Source organism: Uloborus diversus, chromosome 8 (genome assembly GCF_026930045.1).
Source record: "Uloborus diversus isolate 005 chromosome 8, Udiv.v.3.1, whole genome shotgun sequence".
NCBI lineage: Eukaryota > Metazoa > Arthropoda > Arachnida > Araneae > Uloboridae > Uloborus > Uloborus diversus.
Genome location: NC_072738.1, coordinates 50,571,710 through 50,591,983, shown reverse-complemented (window position 1 = coordinate 50,591,983; position 20,274 = coordinate 50,571,710). Strand labels below are relative to the sequence as shown.

Below are 20,274 nucleotides of genomic sequence, written 5' to 3'. Positions count from 1 at the left end.
TAAAGGAGAAGTGGTCCTGTTGGCACGGTAAACCAATGATACCGTCAGAATCTATGATACCCTTCATAAGGTTACAGTTTCTCATTAGTTTAGCTTTTGCCGTAACTATGAAATTAGGTAGTCTCAAGTCCAAACCATATCCATTAAATGTTTAAAATTGAAAAATCCTTGTTTTTCCCATGGGCAACTATATGTTGCATATTCATGTGTAGGAAAACCGTCAAATTTATTTGTGTTAGCTAAAGACATTTGTAAGACGACGTATTTTGGCTCTCCGTGCCATGGACAAATATTTCATAAGCTGAGATCTTCCTCTTTTACGCACAGTTACAAAATAAACAAATTTACAAAATAAACACAAATGTTGCCAAATTACAAAAAAAAAAAAAAAAAGTATTGGCTAATAATAAAAGTAATTATTAGTCTCTGGTTTAAACAAACCTTTAATGTGTTGTCCTTCAGAAAAATAAATACAATTGTTGCCAAACAACTATTTAAAATTAAAACAAATTACAAAATTATACCCATGAAAAATGCAAAATAAAGATTTTTCAAAATTTCATAAAAAATAAAAAAATTGCTCTATCTGCAAAATCGTTTTTTTTTTTTTATCATAGTTAAAATAAAATTTCCTACATTTTAGTACAAAATTTTTTTATCTGGCGCAATTGGTTCGGGGTCTATTGGGTAAAAAGCACTAAAAATATCATAAAACATTATGTAACTTTTATAAACTAATTGGTTTTGAAATAAATTATACCATATTATAATTCCTGATAATGTAGCTTTCTAATGGTGAAAAAATGGTTAAAATCGGTCCAGTAGTTTTAGAGTCTATACGATACAAACACACAAACAAATCTTTCCTCTTTATAATAGTAGTATAGATGTATCAATAAAATTGAAGAATACCAGGGCTTGTAGCAGGTGCTGTGTTTTAAACCAATAACAACAACAAAAAAGAAAGACGAGGGGAAAAAAAACACAACACATACATTATAAAAATATAAATATATAAGAAAAAAGGAATAATGTAAGGGGAACATCAAGAAGTTAGTGGAGATATAAATGAGCCCACTTTTGGTATACATCTCTCTTTTATCTATCTTATGCACCAAAATCAAAATTATTATTTTTTAAGTTAAATATTAAAAAAAAAAAAAAAAAAACTGAATAAATAAAAATGAATAACTTTTTTTGTGTCTAAATATAATAAAAATAATAATTATAAAGTTAGTTTTTTCATAAGGTTATCAAACCGATTCCAAGGCTGAAATTAAGCAATGTGGATTTTGGACATTTCCCTTACTTGCGATAGCATGCAAGCATATTTGTGCCGCGTCTCATTAATAGATTGCTATTGGCCACTTAGTAGATTGAGGTGTTTTCTATGAGGATATAAATATGATAATACAAAATTTTATGTAAGCTAAATATAAGCCTTTAATGTAGATTTGAATACTAATATTTTATAGATGTTTTTGTTGCTTAAATCTTTTATGAGCTCTCTTGCTCATGAGACGGCATTTTGGTAAAGCAGAGAGATCAAAATTAGTTAATAATATAAAAGGTTGTTTTGTTTTACGTAACAAACTGTTTGCTGAATTACATGTTAAGTATAGGTAAAATATTATCTGGATTGCGAGTAGATATAGCGTCATAGTAACAATAAAGTTTTTAGATACATATGTGAACGTATAACATTTTTACAATTTACAAAAATGCTTTTCCTTGCTATTTTGCTTAAGAACTTTTCAACTAAGTTTAAACCCTGACATACTTGCATAAAACTAAAAATGTCAACCTACCAGAAGCTAAAACAGTGCCTTCACGGCTGAAGCATAAAGAATATACAGTGTCAGTATGACTACTTAGCTCAGCTAGAAGATGGCCATAAGCAATATCCCAGATTAATATTTTCTTGTCAGCACCTAAAATAGAGGAATATCATTTAAAAAAAAGTAGAAAGAAAATCAAATTTACAACATAATTATTAAAATTAAAACAATGTTGCAAAAAAGGGGTACTTTTCCCTTATAGATGGCATAAATAATCTCTAGGATTAATAATGTGCTAAGTGAAGTACGTATAATCGAAAAGTGTCAGAAAAAATTGCTTAGGCAGAAAAGAAATAGACCTAAACAAATAAATGTTCAACAAACCTGCAGATGCTAAAAATCGACCACAAGTAGAAAATGCTAAAGTATATACAGTTCCCTAAAAAAGAGAATGACACAATATATCAAATAAATAACATTACATTCAATAAATTAAAATAACTTAAACACTAATAAAGGAGAAAATATAATTTTAAATTGCAGTAATTCATTTACTTAAAAACTGAGATAATTTAACATTAATATATATATATATATATATATATATATATATATATATATATATATATATATATATATATATATATATAGGTATACTAGAGGACCCGACAGACATTGTTCTGTTCAAACTTTGTCAATTGAAAAGTTAAAAAATTTCAATAAACTTTCAAGTGTTTCAACCGTTTTGTTGAAAAAAATAAGTAAATAGAATATGTTTTAAGTTGCTTGGTGTCAGAATGCACATATTTATTACAACTTGATTTATCTAGTGCCCATTGAGCAGTTGTTTTATCAACTATTTTTTCTCGCGCACTTCAAAGATCTTCAGAGATTGTATGGTTTGTTCCTTTAGCCATACTCAAAGGATAAAAATCATCCTCAAATATTAAGCATAAAAAAATAACTTTCCCATCTAGTAAAACCGGGAAATCCCGCTACAACGTCCCCCATATGAAAAAAATAAATAAATAAAACAATCGAATGGATATCGTTTAAAACATGAAAAATGTAAAAACAGTTCCCTGAATAAGCGAAAATTACTCTCCTCCCCCTCCCGATGTAAAATAAACTTTCTTCAATTGTAGATTAAACACTCTTTAAAAACCAAAAACAATTCTTTGCAATTTAAAATATTTCACAAAATGAACAAAAGATGAAATAAATTACATTAACAGTAATAAACAAACAATCACGCAACTGTATTGTTATGGCCAAGGTCACCAAGCCACCAAGTTTCTGTAATCCGGCCGATCAGTAAGCGAAACGAACTCCGACCAATTAGTGGTCCCATCTTTGGAACGAAAACTTCATACATTTGCCTAATTTGTTCTTTCCACGAAAGATAAAAAATCTCCCACTGCACTGATCTTGTGTGTACAGAACTACTCTGTTGTAATTTATCTGGATGAAAATAAAATTTATTTCGTCTTCACACTCTACCATCTTTTCCTTTAATAATGTACTGATTAGTTTGATAATTCTTAAAATATTTTTGCCCTTAATGCCAAAACTCAGATGGATTTGAACTGAGAAACAAATGTTGTTATGTACGGTACTATCCGATCAATTGGTTAGGAAAACCTAAAGCACCGACCTGGTCACATAGTTTAACCACGACGAAAAATACGCGTTTTGCGTCAACCTAGTGAAAGAAATCCGATTTCTTCCAGTACTTTACTTTAAAATATATCACTGGACCTAAAATCGTTGCTTTCAAGAAATGAAGGCTTCACTCTCTTTCTCTACGTTATATCTGTTCACAATTGACATATCACAGAAGGAAATTTCATTACAAAAAGCAAAGCTGACTTTCTTATTGTCCTTTGGCAACGGGTTAAATTTTTATTTCACTTCTCGCTCAACAATAGTTTAAAATAAATATTAATCATTTGGGAGATATAACGATCCGATGCTTAAATTGATTAATTAATCAACAAAAACGTTTCCGATTCGATTCATCGCACTTCAAAACCATGCTTGCCACAACTTAATTACACACAAAAAATTTGATCAAAATCGGTCCAGCCGTTTAAAAGTCTTATTGTGACAAACGTCCGCACAGAAGATTTTTATATATTAAGATATTCATTTATCTCATCAAAAAAGAAAAAAATGGGACTCATGAATGCCATCAATTATTGCTGAATGCAATTAAAAAAATAGTTACAAGTAGTGAAGTGCTTTCCCATAGTTAAACTTAAATATAGTTCATAATTACAAGGGTAAACAGAAAATGCTTATTTTAAACTTAATCATTAGTATTTATTTAGGAATATTTGTACAGCACTTATTCAACGTGGGAAAAAAGGAAAATATGAAACACAAGCAATTATCAAGAAATTGCTTATTAACAAGCAAATTGCTTAGTCGTCAAAAATTTACTTTTCACCTCAGATAGTTTTCACATCGTATTTATGTTTCATATGAAAGATTCAAAAACTTCAGCTAAAATGTAGATTGCATTTTACTTTAATTTATTATTAATCTTGTAATCAAAGACTTCTTGTTTAGTTTATGCACTGGCACAGCCATAATTTACGGGTCAAAACAATCCTTATGTTATACAAATTACCGTGCTAGGATTGGTAATATAGCTTAAATCCAAAGATTCTGAGGAGGCTACACCTTTAATCTTATGCAGTCAAAAGTCACACCCTGAGATTATTTAATTGAATATATTTTTGTTGGGAAAAAGTAATTATCCCATTAAAAGTTGGCAGTTACTTACCTTATGACCTGTCATGAACCTGACACAATTCCCAGAATTGACATCCCACAACCTCACTGTGCGATCACTTGAACCTGTAGCAATGTAGTTGGAATTTGGATGGAATTGAACACACTAAAATTGAATTGATAAAGATTAAATATTGAAAAATCCAATGGAAAATGTTTTGTTGTATCAGTAGCAATAAATATAGTTAAAATAGCATATCAATAGAGTAAATTCAATAGTTACTTATTAGTTGGTGATGGTTCATTTACCAAGCTGGCATATAATTTACATTAGCAAAACTACACAAAAATTTAATCCATGGAGTTAGTATCCAGGCAGATAACGCTACACAACAATTCTGGGCTGCCAAAAATTTAACATGCATGTAAAGTTTTAAGAGACATTTTCAAAACTGAATAAGTAATGCTACATTATACCTACTAATCTGCCAGTAAGTATTTCAGGGTTAAAGCAATGACCCCCCCCCCCAAAAAAAAAGCAGTGTAATTCATTTGAATGCAACCAGTATGAAAAGCAGCAACTTATTTATTTTTATTAATTGCAAGTCAGTGAAGCTGACTTAGCTACTTTTTAAAATGCATTAAAAATTTAATGGCAATAAGGTTTTATGATCTATAATTTTGATTCAAATATTGGCTCTAATTTAGAAAATTTAAAGCTACTTCCTCTTTTCCTCTCTATTTCCCCTCCACAAAATATGGCAAAGAAAAAACAAGAGAATTGACAACAAAACTTGCTTTTTAAAGCACAGAACATAATGACTGAAGGATTTATCTAAAATCATTACTCTAATCAGCAGCATTTGAAAATATAATAGGCTTCAAAAGGCTAGAAATTATTTTCAAGAAGTTAAGTTTTAACTTCTTGCTCCAAAAGGGCTTTATCTGGTTTGTCCAGATGGGTATATTATGCTTTAGAAAAACTTGATACAGAAGAACCCCAAAACCACTAGACTTTAAACATAAGAACATTTTAGAAAAAAAAAAAAAAAAACATTATATTTCCGGAATACAATTTGAAAACTTAAAACAATATAAAAACAGCATTAAAACCAATAGGCATGAAGATAGAAAGGTCCACTTAACATGAAACGTAGTTAAAATGAAATATATTTCGACATAAATAAACATGAATTTTATTTCTATCGTATTTTTCACTTAATCTGAAAATGTAGCCAATTGGTTTTTATTCAAAATTTAAGACATCAAACAGATAGTGCATACTATAAGAAAAATTATCCAAATGTAAATATACAAAATTATTGGATATGTTAAAAAAGTAAAATATATGAAATGGCTTAGTTGACAGTGACCAACTATTGGTCTTGTGAACTACTGAATTTTATTTCATGAGGACCTGGTGAAGTTTTCAGTAGTCTTAGACCAGTGATTTCAAAAGCTGGATTATATTGAAGCACTTGGAAGCAATACCTTTACACCTATACAGCCAAAAGTCGCCAGACACTTTAAATATTATATTTTTTCGAATTTCTTGAGATATACGTTATTCTGTTGTCATATGAAGGATCATGACTCAGCTCATACTATGCAATAAAAGGGCATAACTTTTGCCTATATAGGGCGTTTGGAGTCACTAAGTCAGTAAAACAATTTATTTATGTCTGTGACTGAAAAATAAATAAAAATAGCATAATTTTAAAAGCAGTGCTGTAGATTAAAAAACATACATCCTTTACATTTATATAAAATTAGTTATTATCCTATATTCAAGGTTATTTTATCTCGTTTAATTAATGTTTACCAAAAACCAAACCCAGTGGCACGAAAGTCCAAGGGGGCCAAGGCCTACTGCGTCCATCTGTATTCCTGATCATGGGCTTGGGACGCTAGGCAGATGTTCCGGTTAAGTGGTCAGCCGAACTTGGAACCCCCAGGGCTTAGTTCCAAAGCACGCTTGGTACCAATTTTATCGACCCACTGACATGGACTGAGTCAACCATGCTCGACCTGGAGATTGAACCCGGACCTGTGGTTGGTTGGTTGGTTGGTTTGATTGGGTTTTATGCCGCAAGAGCCTTGGTAGGCTATACTGCAACATCAGACCTGTGGCGCGGAAGCTCGAAGCTAATGTTTAGTAAAACCAATTTCCTTATAGAGCAGCACAGCTGGATAATTTGACTAGCTTAAGAAATGGCAAACTTTAACAATGCATTATAATACCATTCTCTAAAATATTCTATTGACAAAGAAATTTAAAAAAAACTTTAGAAAAAACATACTTACATCCACATCAGAAACGTGCCCAGAAAATATTCGGATTGGTTGATGAGAATCAGTAGCCCATAGTCTAGCTGTTCGATCATGACCACAGGTTGCAAAATAATAGCCATAAGGGCTGATGAGAAATATCAAAATATTGGTAAATGGAGAAAACAATGGCGTGCATAAAGCAAGATGGAACATAATAAAGCATTTAAGATGTAAAATAAAAGCAAAAGTCAAGAAGTACAACATTTCAAGATTGCCCATCTTTTTTTCCCACTCTAAATATAGGTACGGAATATCACAGAAATATATGTACATATTAGGACTTCGGTGCCTCTCTCATCCCCATGAGAAAATTCTAGTTCTACAAGATGACACAAGACATTTAAAAAAAAAGTAATCTAGTGCTCTGAGTATATGGGGCAACATAAGAAAAAAAATCACACTGAATTTGTTGCAAATTGAACACCAAACGTATACATTTTAGTTATTTACTCTTAAAAAACTGACAACATGCAACTTTTTAAGTATCATATCAAATCTAGCACGCCTTTCTTTTATATTTAGGTTATTAATCAGTAATTAATGTTAATTTTTAATATACCAGTTGCTATTACTTTTCATCAAATAAAATACACAAAATGTCATTGCTTTGAAAAATGGAAAGTATGAACTTTAACTCACTACCTTAAAAATAAATACTATTTTAGTTAAATTTGATGTTTACATTAAAACAAAATCGTATGCCCATGTCTGAAATCATTCTGAATTGCTTAATTTTATTAATAATTAAGACCATTTGGCACTTATTTAAAATTGCAATTTTGTTAACTAACAGCTCACTAAGTCTTAAGATGGCTAAACACTTCAGTACTACTTTCAATGCATAAAATCCTAATTACAGAACCCAATTTTTCATGAATCTTTTATTCACTACTATATCCACAGTTGCCAACATTTTAAGATGAAAATTAGGGAGATTGAGCATGAACAAATTTAGCGACAACAGTTTGTACATTAAAGGAATTTTTAAAATATAAGTAGAAATTTTTTTTTTTATTGAGCCAGTACAGGACCCGAGATTCGACGTTTGAACATCAGGCAGAACATGAAATTCGGAAATTAAGATCACTACTTTTACTTTTTCAAAAAAAAAAAAAAAACCTTAGGTTCAAAAGTGTTTTAAAAGATGAATAGGTATCTTTTTTACGGATAATACTGCGACGGGAAGATAAAGCGCAGTATCCACAAATCTTCCTTTCTTTTTTTTTTTCATTTTTGTCATCTATTGTTCTGTGGTTTTATTGTCTAAGTTTGCTTATTTGGTTTACGTTGAATATAAAATATGAACAAATGTTAAAATTCCATCATTTCCCTATTATTAGTATAGAATCTAGAACACTTTTCTTCAAATGTCTCAAAACCTCATTTCTGCAGATACTGGGCTTTAATATCCCGCGACAGAATAAATTCTTTGCAGTAGATTAAAATTTAGGATGTACAGGGAAAAATTGGGAACACTTTACTGCATTTTTTGGGAAATAAAAGTTTTAAAAAGAAGAACAATAAAATACACATATTTCAAAAGACATATACAATTTTCATACTTCTGCATGAAAAGGTGTTTTATTTGCGATAGCAATTGTTTTATCGTAGAGATTTTTCTGAAATTCTAATCACTGAAAAATAAATTCTTTGGAGAATTTGATTTGATGAAAATTCAGGAGATTTATTTTATTTGGGAGAAGGCATCAAAATTCAGTAGTCTTCCAAACATTTCCAGAGAGTTGGCAGCTATGCCAAGGGTTCCCAAACTGTGTGTTGCAGTACCCTGGGGTGCCTTAGGAAGAAGTAAGGTGTGCCGCGACCTGTCCATGGTAACAATATGTATATAATAGAACTAGACTGGGTCGCCACGAGAAATTTCTAATCCTTCAAAAGGTGTAGCGAATCAGAAAAGTTTTGGAAATAATATTAGTTAAATTAAAAATAAGGTTTTCATTGAAGGACAGCTATGAAATCTTGGGATGAAAATGCATTTACAATACATATTTTTAAATAAAATGTATAAAAAATACTAAAAGCAAATTCAAAAGATTTTTGAAACTTCAAACATTTTCCTAACTCAAGACTGATTTAATTATATGATAAACATCAAAGCTGAACACGAAAAATAAAATAGACACATAAGTGGAAATAAAACAAATGTTCTTAACTCTTACCTAAATTTAACATCCCATACAGGAAAGCAATGACCTTTATAACATACGACATTAGTCCATGTTTGTAAACTCCACAGACGAACTAAGAAAACAATAAATTCATAAACGTACTGAGAAAAGGAAAACACTTACATTACTTTTTATATGCCAATATTTAAAACAATCAAGTTTTATGCAGAAATTATCACACTAAAAATTTATACACATCAAGATTCAGTAAAATCTCTTTTTAATCAACTTCAGAAAAACAGCTTTTAGATAAGTCTTTAGAAAAACTTTTTTTTTTAAATTTTATCACGGAAATTATTTGAATAAAAAACATTTGAACACCAAAAAAAAAAAAAAAAAAACACTATTTTGGGGGAGAACTTTTTTTGAAAAATCATGTGACAAGTGATAATTGGAGGGGGGGGGGTACTTTTGTGACATGGAGCAGGGTTGAAAATCATGAAAAAGGTTGACATTACTTTCAGACAGCCCCTGAGCACAAAAATCATTAAAAGCGCACTATTAATTTATTAAAGCACAGGTTTTGTGAGGATAGGTAAAGTACAGGTCCACCTTTCTGTACTCAGATTTTTATCATAAGCATAGTCGAGGTAGCAGAAGATACAGCACAAACTGCAATTGTTTTTTGACAAAAGATGAAAATAAAAGTACAGGGTTCATACTTTATTTGGATGAAAAAATTCCATGACTTTTCCAAGACATTTTCATGACATCAATGAAAATTTCATGGTCTCGTTACACGAAGAGAATAGCACTATTTAATCTCAAACTTGGTAATATTTAAAAATGAGCATTAGCAAAACGTCTATATGAATGCCACAGCCTTAATGATGCACTTACTCGTAATGGAAAAAATATAAGTGCACACTTAAGAAACTAAACTACTCTTGTTTGTCTTCATCATATAAATTTAAGTAAAGTAAAAATGTAGTGAAGCGAATATGATAATGCTTAAATGTCTGATTTTTTTTTTTAAAACAGGCAGAATGGTATTGAATGAGACAAAGGTTGAATGAGTCATCACTAAGTTTCAATAAATTTGCTTCAAAAGTTACCTTTGAGTGTCAACAGTGTTACCTTTTAGTGCTACCTTTTTAATCATCCACGTAACTTGACAGTATTTTGGTTCTTTGAAGTAAAGCCACATAGTTTAGTTCTTTATGTTTCTAAACCAGATCTTTTTTGAAAAAACCATTCAGTAATGAATCAATCTTCTGATTCAAAAGTATATTTGTTTTATTTACAAATTTGCATATTTTCAAATGCATATAAATTAATAGGTTCAGAAACTACAGAACACGTTTAATTCCAGACATTGAACGTAGCAGTAGGTCGCATGGATTAGTTTTGCGTGCCGTATGTTGGGCACTACTGTTTTAGAGCATTAGAATTCCTCTTTTTCTGTATTGTATCGCCTGACTTAAGATCTTTATTTTCTAAAATATTCAACAAATTAAGAGAAACTCTGATAAATTTAATAATAAAGTCCTTACGAGTGATGGAATCGAACTCGCATGCAATTAAATTGCTTTTTTTTGAGTGGGCGTGGCAAAACTAAGAACGTGAAATTTTCCTACTACAGAATATGAAACATAAGAAGTGTTGAAAATAACAGAAAATTCAAAATAAGTGATGTTCAGGCAGTAAAATTACATCACAAAAAATGGCTAGCGGCTGCGACAGAAGTGGATGCAATGAGATTTCAAAATTCAGATTTGATTTTTGGATCGTTCAATTTTCCACTTTTAATAGCTTTTATGTGCTATACTGTTAAATCACTCAAGATTTCTAATGCTCCTTTAGCTACTGTTCCTTTCTCTTTGTCCAGGTAATTTTTACATGACTTGAAATAAATTTCCATGACTTTCAATGAAAATTTCAATTTTCCATGACTTTTCCAGGTCTGAAATTCTGATATTTTTTTTCCATGACTTTCCAGGATTTCCATGACCCGTACGAACCCTGAAAGTATATATTTGTAGGTGTGTTCAAAAAGACAATAAGTATTGGTCCAATAATATGTATTATGAAGTTTCAACTTATCAAGAAACACAGTATAAATTTGAGTTAACGATTTTCTAAATTTAACGATACATTTCACTGGTCCGGATTTAACTGCACAAAATGTATATGCTCCTCGATTTAACGGTGTCCTTGATTTAACGATAACTTTTTCCAGTCCCTTGACAATCGTTAAACTGGGGTTATACTGTATTTCTTTAATAAAACTTCTTTCATTTGTTGCAACATAGAAAATATTTGAAATAAAAACATTTACATACCATAAAACTACTATTTTGGAAGATAACCTTTTCTGAAAATTTTCCAATAGTGATTAGTGAGAATTTAAAACTCATGCAAAAATTTTTTTAAACAAAATCAGGCTTGTGGTGCATTTCTCAAGTTTGAGCAGCTGTAGGCTGAGAGGTCGAGGCCGCTAATCCAGCTGCCCAGGAGGCTAGTATAGCAATATTATTCCTTAGACTGAAACCAAAATACTAAGATGACACATTTCATGGGATCTTCTTTTCTTTTTTACACATTGCTTCAGAGAAAGGTTCATGTCATGTAAACTAATTATCACACAAAATAAATAAATAAATAAAATAAAAAAAAAATCACTATAAAAATGAGACAAATAGTGTATTAGTATAATATTTCATTTTATTTTTCAATAGCCATGAAAAGGATAAATATTTTCTGTTACTTAGTTTTAACAATTGACATTTCATTTTCAGCACAGTTCCTTAGAATGTTAAACGCTAATATTACTTTGAATTTTGCTTGCAAATATTTTGGATTTTTGGTATTAAATAATTAATAATTTTATTTATTTATTTTAATGCTTGAGATTTTCTAAAATAAGAATGTAAAAATCATATAATAAGTGAGATTTTGTTTTTTTCCCCCACTATTTTATTATTTTTTTGTATCAAACTTTTTTGAAATCTTAACTCTAGGCCCTTATTTTGACATCATTATTTTATGCCCATGTTTGCAATTGGAAATATCTGTCTACTTCTGATGTTTGGGAAAATAGAGATTATGTATGTTAAACCTAATGGTAACTATCAAAAAAAGTAGCAAAGCATAAATTCATGTCAAATTTAACATTTGTATGGTGTATCCCTACTTCTTTTATGTATCCTACAAACAACACATTTTCTTCTTTTCAAGTTGCCAGCTTCATTGAAGTATTTTGAAGGGAAATTTTTCAAACAAACTTTGGCTGTAAACAGCCAAAATCTTATCTAAGGAAACATTCACATCCAGTCAACACTGAAGGCTTGTGCATGGCCAATACCTGCACCCTTACGTAAAGTTAATCAGACATTTGGATTTCAAATCCCCTTCCAGAATGCTGTCAAACTGAAAAAAGGTCTGAATTTGAAGATTGCCAAAGAAAAATATTAATACATAACTAGATTATTATTTTAATATTGTTTTAATTTTCAGTTTTAACTAATTTAGACAATGAACAGCTTTTATATTATTTAATACTAATCAGGGTTTATGATTCAGATTAATTTTCATTGATTATGTGGTAGCTGAATTGCCAAATTAGGAGAGGAAAACAAGAACCACATATGTTTTGAGGTTATAGAAAACCCCATTTTCAAAGCAAAAGAGTGCCATTTCTACAACTTGCTTCAATATAAAGCTTATTTCTTAAATAGTCACACAAGTTAAAAAAATATACAAAGCTCTATGAAACGTAAACAAATGATTTCTAGCCATGTGTGATTAAAAGTAACAGGTACCTCACTTTCCTCCTCTTGCCGCCGCCTCTTATAATAATTAAGGTCTTAAGATTTGGCCAATGTAAATTATGGTAACCCCAGTGCTGTAGTTGGAAAAAAAAAATGTTTGGGGAACTTACCTTGCAGCTTGGGCAACTCACCAAAAGAAAAGGTGGTTTGAAACTAATTTACATTACAATTGCATTATTTTTACAGAAAAAAAATATTTTGGGGAACAGCACCAACAGCCCAATTTTAGCACTGCATAACACAACCCCATAGCAAAAAGTTAAACATATGGAATTTTGATGCCCTTATTAATAAAAAATATATATATACCAGTAGAATCTTCTGAAGAAGAAAGTAACAAATTCCTATCAGGACTAAAACTAGTGGAATAAACTGGACCATTATGTCCAGTAAGTGTTCTCATGTCAGTAGCATTTCTTTCATCCATCATTCTGTAAAGAACATCATCTGTAGGAAAAATCATGGAAAACATAAGATAATGACAGTTTGTCATTCCTTAAAATTATACTTGAGCATCCTTATAAGCTCAAATAAATATTACTGTCATTAATATAAGGAAGAACAGGGAGTAAAATATTTTTTTTTTCATATTTGGTAAAAACAACAAAGAAAACAAAATTAGTCATCTAAATAGCGTAAACAGGTTGAAAATAAAATATATACATGATTTTGGGTTCAACATGTGTCGACTACAATGGATTCTAAAAGATTACTCTCTGATTTCCAAGTAATATTTTTGCCCTTCATACATTCTGCAACAAAAATATTGCAACATGTATAACTACAATTGTGCTCTTAAATATGTCATGCAATACTTTGTCAGATTTCAATATTGTAACAAATAATATGTAAATTAAACTAAAAATCTAAAAGAAGATATAACATTTTAAACTACAAGGAACTTCCAGGTTTTCCAGGTTCTCTTTGAATAGTAAAAACTTTAATTTTATAGTGTGGAATAATTATTTCTGAATGAGAATGAACATTTAATTGCATAACATACTATGAAACTATTTTTCTCTTTAGATTATTGTAAAGTGAAAACATATTGATACATTTTAAATGTCACTGATCAATTGATCTGTGAAATGATTTGTTGCAAAATGCAAAATCTTTGCAACCAGTGTATGCATTACGAATAATCTCCGCTGTCTTGAGATATTGCTTCATGTATATGATGGTAGGGAGAGCTATGAGTCTTTGGAAAACCTAATTTTAACTCTTGAAGAATTATTTCTTACATTATTGTAGCTGTACAGTAATATTTTGCTAAATTCAACAACTTACCAGCTTCTTTATCAACTTGTTCCAACTCAGATGTAGGTTTCATACATTTCAACTTATTTGTATTAAGACTCCATATACGAACAAGAGAATCAGAAGATCCCGCACTTAAGAGGCTTGAATCTTCACAAATTTCTGCACATGTAATGCTAGACATAAAAAGATTGATCAAATATAAATATATTAAAATTACTTGAATGCTGAAATAATGGCTATGATGTTGTACAAGATGAGGTAGTGAGACAAACATATATGCAAATCTTACCCTTGATGAGAATTCAGAAATGTGTAAAAGCAAATTGATGGCAAACTGTTTGGACCAAGACGAACTCGCTTCAAGGATTCACGTATTGCGTTTACTTTATCCAGTTTATCAGCATCACGCCTACAATTAATATAGTGTTAAAAACAAATTATGCAAAAAGCACATTCAGAGGTACAACATTTTACAATAGAATTTCAGGGAAAAACTTTTGAAACAGCAACAATACCATGAAAGATTTTTTAATTTTTGTTTAAAAAGTGTATAGAAGTTCACAAGTACCCATTCTGTATATATCAATAAGGAAATTTAATCATTTTGAAAAATCACTCCCCGTTATTCAAAGGGTAAGCGTTTTTATTTTGAACTATGGCATATTTTTCAAATGAAAAATCCATGTCTTATGGAGTTGATGTGAAACTAAATCCTTAGTGCATTATTGATATTGTCTTGTTTAATTCTTATTTTAGTAATTTTTTCAAAGAAATATGACATAAAAAATTTATACATCATAGCAAGAATGAGAGCATTAAATTGATGAAAACATTATGCAATACAAAGTTTCATTCTTTTAAATTAATTTGATGCGTTCAACACTAAATCATCATTTATTTATTATTACTTTTGTAAATTCAGTGTTATATATAAAGTTTTATTTCCCAGGTTTATTTATAATTAATATGCATAAAATCTAAAATTATGTTTGTTGGAATCATTCAAATACTTTTATACCAAGTTAAGTTCAAACTTTTATCAGACAATTTGAAAATTTTCATCCAATTGCAGTTGATTTTAATAGCAATTAATTTAAAGAGATGGCTTCACAGTTTACGTTTGGAATAAAAACAATGACAAAATATCAAGAATTGAGGAATATGGTTGCATTAAGAGATTTCATTCCAAGTATTTTTTGCAAGAGGCCCTATTCTGAGGGAAAAACTAAACTGAATTTTGAGAAAACACAAAATGAATTTTTTTAAATTGAACTTAGTTACTATTATTTGCATTAAAAATAAGTTTCATCACACAATGTTAACGAAGTAGTTTTTTTTTTTTTTTTTTTTTACCCATGGATATCGCCAGATTCTGTTTTTGGTTTACCGAATTTTCTAAAGGGTTTTTTACTGCTTGGAATTTTGTGAAAAGTCCATTCTTAAGGTTTGGACTTTTGTGAAAAGTTAACGTACCAAATTTACTTTTAAGTGAGCTGCTGATTGAGTCAAATTATTCATCTTAAGTACAACATTTCAGATTTCACTTAAAATAGATACATAAAAGTCCATCTACATGTGCAAATGTATCAAAGAAAAAAAAATAAATTAAAAAAATAATAATAATAAAAATAAATAAATAATTTTTATGATTGTTTACTTTTTGCTATAGCTCTGTTTCTTTTCTGGCTCTGGGCTACAATTATGTTAACTGTATTCTAAAAGTCAATTGTTCAGGCCCAATGATTAACAAGGGAAATAAAAACAATAAAAGTAAAAGCAAAGACTTACAGCTCTGGAAGGGGTATTCTGTTTGCAGGAGGAGCATTGGGATCATTACGAGACTTTTTAGATAGCATAGGATCTTTTTTAGGTTTTTTTTTCTGGAATAAAGAGGTAACTAAATAAATAACAATATTTGTATAAGACAATCAATTCATTCAGGAAAAAAGGGAGTGAAAACATAAATAAATAAAAAATGAATTACACAGCTGAATTCAGTAATTACCTAGAGTGAGAGATAGTAAATGCTACAATAGTCATTACTTACATTGCATAAAAAATATTAGTACTATGATATTAAAAGTGCAGCACCATGCTTGACTAAAATCCATCACTAAACACAATAATAAACAGCTGAAGAAATCAATGTATTACAACATAATACATGCATCCACACGCATTAAACTTAATACACACTAAAATCCTAAAACTCATGCAACTTAGCATATTTTTACATTATTTTCAATAATTTACTTTGCTATTACCATAAAACATTATATTTTGAAGCTTTTGGTGACTGACAATTTGATTAATTTTATCTTGTCAGTGGAAGAGAAAGTTAGTTTTTTAGCAGCCATGTTTGGTATAAAAGGAAAAATAAAGTTATGATACAAACATTGGCCTTATTTTTCTGGTGCCACTGAAGATATACTACATACAGTGAAGCACGGTTTATACGTTTCTCTTTCATACGTTTTTATGAATTATACATTTTTTAAATTGGTCCCTGCAGAGTCTAATACACATTAACCTATACCTATTGTATGTTTTTTCATTTATACACTTTTTTCATACAGTCCCTTCAAAAAGGTATAAATGGTGCTTCACTGTATAACTATAGTAGAAAATTATAAAAAAATATTTTTGAAAGTAAGAGTACACATGCTTAGAGTAAATAAAACTCAACTAGGCATTTACTAAAAGCACTAATAAAATTTATCCAAAAAGCCTTCCTAAAGATAATATACTTAATCTTTACCATGGACACACTATGTTAAATGAAATATTTGAAGCTATTCCAGTATATAATCTCTTCTTAACTTATGGTCCCCATAGCGTAGTCAACAACTTTCTTTCCCGTAACTTTTAGAATAAAATGAACATAAAAATATTAACACAAAGTTTCAAAATTCAAAAGTTTCAGTTTATTTACTTATTTATAGTTTTCCTTATACAAAGTTGAGCAAATCAACAATATGTAGTGAAGAGAAATTTTTGGAATTATATATATATATATATATATATATATATATATATATATATATATAATACAGTCAACTCTCAATAACTTGTAGTGCAAAGGGACCGACTAAACCCTTTTGAATTATTGCTAGTTGAAGTATAAGTTCCCACAGTCTTATCAAGAGTTTAGGACCCAGTAAAAACTCTGAGATTTGGAAATATTTAAAATATAATGCTATGAGTTATCGATAGTCAATTGTATTTATTTATTTACACAGGTAACTTCAATACCTTTGGTTTGTCATCTCCTTCTTGGCTTTCATCTTCTTCATCAAGTGGTATTTGTATTTCTGGTTCTTTCAATAAGCCATAGAAGACTTTGGCCTTATTAGCTAGAAAATAAATATTTTTTAATATAAAACTTAAGTTTCACAGCTATGAAAAAAGGAAAAAAAAGTTTGTGGAAGAAAAGGCAAATTTACCTTGCCTTGCTGCTTCACCAATCAAAGCTCCTGCAGTACCATCGATTTGTTGCTTAGTTCTAGAAATTCCTTCATAAACTAAAAATAAAGACACTGGGTTACACATCACCTTTGACAGCATCAATGTACAAGAACGTAAGAGATAGCAAGATAGGAACATAAAAATGTAAAAATGAATAAAAGTTGACATAGAATAAAAAATTCTGCTAAATTTTCAGACAAACTAATATTCAAGCACCCCAAAGCAGAATACTATTAAAGCAGAACAGATGCCTGAGCTGCAGAAAAATTCTGTTTAAATGAGAGAGGAAAACTCAGACAAATTTTCTGCAGAAATTCTAGAAAAATCTGTAGAATTTCTGTAGAAACTGCAGATTTTCTGCAAATATTTTTCAACTAAAGATATGTCTGCAAAATTTGCAGATTTCTTCAAATTAGAAAAAAATTTGAAATTTTTGCAAATTACGCTTATTTGGAGGAAAGCTCGAGCGAAATGTCAGAATTTTATGCATCATTTGCAGAAACTTTAAGATTTTCTTTGAACTTAAAGAAATCTGCTAAATTTGTGCAACATTAAGATATTTGCAGAAATTCTATAGATTTTTGAATAAAATCTTCCGACTACCTGCACCTGTTTTATGCTTTTAGTCGCCATATGGGATAAAATTTTTCCATCTTTTCCTGGAATTTTAGCTTTTATGATTGTTTTGTAAAATTTTCCTCTTTGTTTCACTTCTTCAGACCTCAGAGCAATCCTATATTTCTTATAAATCTGAAAAGATTTTGATTTTTCTTGCATTTTTGGTTCCCTTTTCTTTGTTTTTCCCTAATCGATCTTATTCCACTACAATTTCTGCTATTAACGTAAGTTTCGGAAACATACCAACATTGAAAAACGTGTCTTGCCTAAAATTTAGTGTCTTGCTTGAGATTTCTATCCCTTTGCATCCTGAATGTATTTCAATTATTTTGAAAGTTTTGAGGCATTTTATTATACTCTGCCGTAACTTGACTCATTTAATACATTAATTTAGTAATTCATTCATTTATTTACATTATTTTGATTGCTTGTCATACTATGTAAAATTAACCAAAAAAAAAATAATGCAGTTTGACACAGAGACTAGAATTTTAACAAAACTTTACATGTTTGCTAATTTCTATGCATTTGGAGAATCTTTCACGTTTTTTTTTTTTTTTTTTTTTTTTTACAGGTGTTCAAGTTTTTGAGATTTTAAAATTTTCATGCTCAACTAATTTTATAACATTTTTATGTGTACAATGCCAGAAGCACTTGAAGAACAATTTTGGGCAAATGATTTTATGTTGCAGGACATCATAAAATATTCTGCTTTACGGTTCAAGCCAATAAATTACAATGGTTACTCTCATTTTCCATAAAATGAAATAAACTGACAAAATGACAACTTTGAATCACATGCAAATGGTTTATGGCATATAAGTAAAGTAAAAATTCATACCATCTAAATACAGGTGTTCTTGAATAATGTTCTGAAGTACATTATGCTTTTTATCTTGCAAATGTCTTTTCAAAAAATTATAAGTATCTCTTGACATCCTTACAGTAAACTGCCCAGATCTGGAGGAGAAAAATTCTTTTAAAACTATAAGATTGCTTTAAAATTTAAATAAGTTTGTGGCATTTATTTACAATAATAATCTGCAAGTGAATGAACTCTGGAAAAAGTTAAAGTACACAAGTGAACATAGTTTAACATAAATACTGTAAAAACACTCATTTTTGCGAGCGGAAATTTTTTGAGAAAATGAAGATATTAATGATTTGCTAATAAATCAATCGGAAAAATAAAATCAGAAAATCACAGTAAGGCAAAAAAGAAAACAATCATACAAATATTATTAGATCTGTTCAAGCATTCATAAATAAATGGAGTTGAAAATATCTTCAAATACTTATTACTCAAATTTTTTTAATGCAAATTAAAATGAGTAAAACAGATTGAAGTGCTTACCTGAAGTTATCCATAAATTCATTGCCTTTCATATGATCTTTCTTTGTTAAACAAGACAATTTTTTAATATCTTCAAGGTAATAGTCCTCTTGCTCTGAGCCAAATTTATCCATAAAATATTTAGCTACAATATGAATTTCATTAGAATACAATAAGAGCAAAAATCCAATTTTATCACTATCATAAAAATATTTTATTAGCAATACAGTGAAATTATGCACTGTGGGCGCAAGTAAAAATGCAATATAAAGTAAAGCTGCTCAATTCTTATTTTTCAAAGCGTAAAAATGGTATACAATCAATTTGCAGAAAAAATCATTTCTCCTTCTAATGACCACATGAAAAATAGCTTTTGTGGTTGGTTCTTAGTTACATGTAAGGTAAAGTTTATATAAGGAAAAGCAACGTCTCCGTAATACTAAATGCCTATCGCATTTGCCTCTAAAAGTAAACTTCCGTCAACGCCTGCCTTGATTTCTGGTACAGAGGACAGTGATATTTAACAGGAATATAAAGATGGCGTCACTATAGCGATAGATTCAAACAATTCAAGACAAATTGTTAATTGGTCCACTTCTCAGTTAAAATTTAGAAATTACCCAATTGTTATTATTTGCAATTGATTTCTGATACTTCCAAAAGATGGCAGTGGCCTCCGTGCCAACATTGACTGACCATTGTTCCCTCATTTTGAGTTAAGTTTTTATCTATGTTAAAAGCAAGAAAGCGATAGACATTTAGTATTACGGGGGCATTGTAAGTTACAGTGGATTACT

At 29.7% G+C, this 20,274-nt stretch overlaps 1 protein-coding gene across 1 annotated transcript in view; it reads right to left on the bottom strand.

The window, feature by feature from the left end:
* LOC129227353 (transcription initiation factor TFIID subunit 5-like) overlaps positions 1-20,274 on the bottom strand; it is a 37,022-nt gene that overhangs the window by 7,587 nt on the left and 9,161 nt on the right. Inside the window, exons 5-17 of the mRNA XM_054861900.1 lie at positions 19,499-19,622; positions 18,986-19,104; positions 17,505-17,582; positions 17,314-17,414; positions 15,850-15,941; positions 14,351-14,470; positions 14,089-14,234; positions 13,111-13,248; positions 9,023-9,104; positions 6,819-6,930; positions 4,567-4,680; positions 2,163-2,217; positions 1,809-1,931 (exon numbers count right to left, since the gene is read on the bottom strand). Of these exons, the coding sequence (XP_054717875.1) occupies positions 1,809-1,931; positions 2,163-2,217; positions 4,567-4,680; positions 6,819-6,930; positions 9,023-9,104; positions 13,111-13,248; positions 14,089-14,234; positions 14,351-14,470; positions 15,850-15,941; positions 17,314-17,414; positions 17,505-17,582; positions 18,986-19,104; positions 19,499-19,622 (1,404 nt within the window). The remainder of the gene's footprint in view (positions 1-1,808; positions 1,932-2,162; positions 2,218-4,566; positions 4,681-6,818; positions 6,931-9,022; positions 9,105-13,110; positions 13,249-14,088; positions 14,235-14,350; positions 14,471-15,849; positions 15,942-17,313; positions 17,415-17,504; positions 17,583-18,985; positions 19,105-19,498; positions 19,623-20,274) is intronic.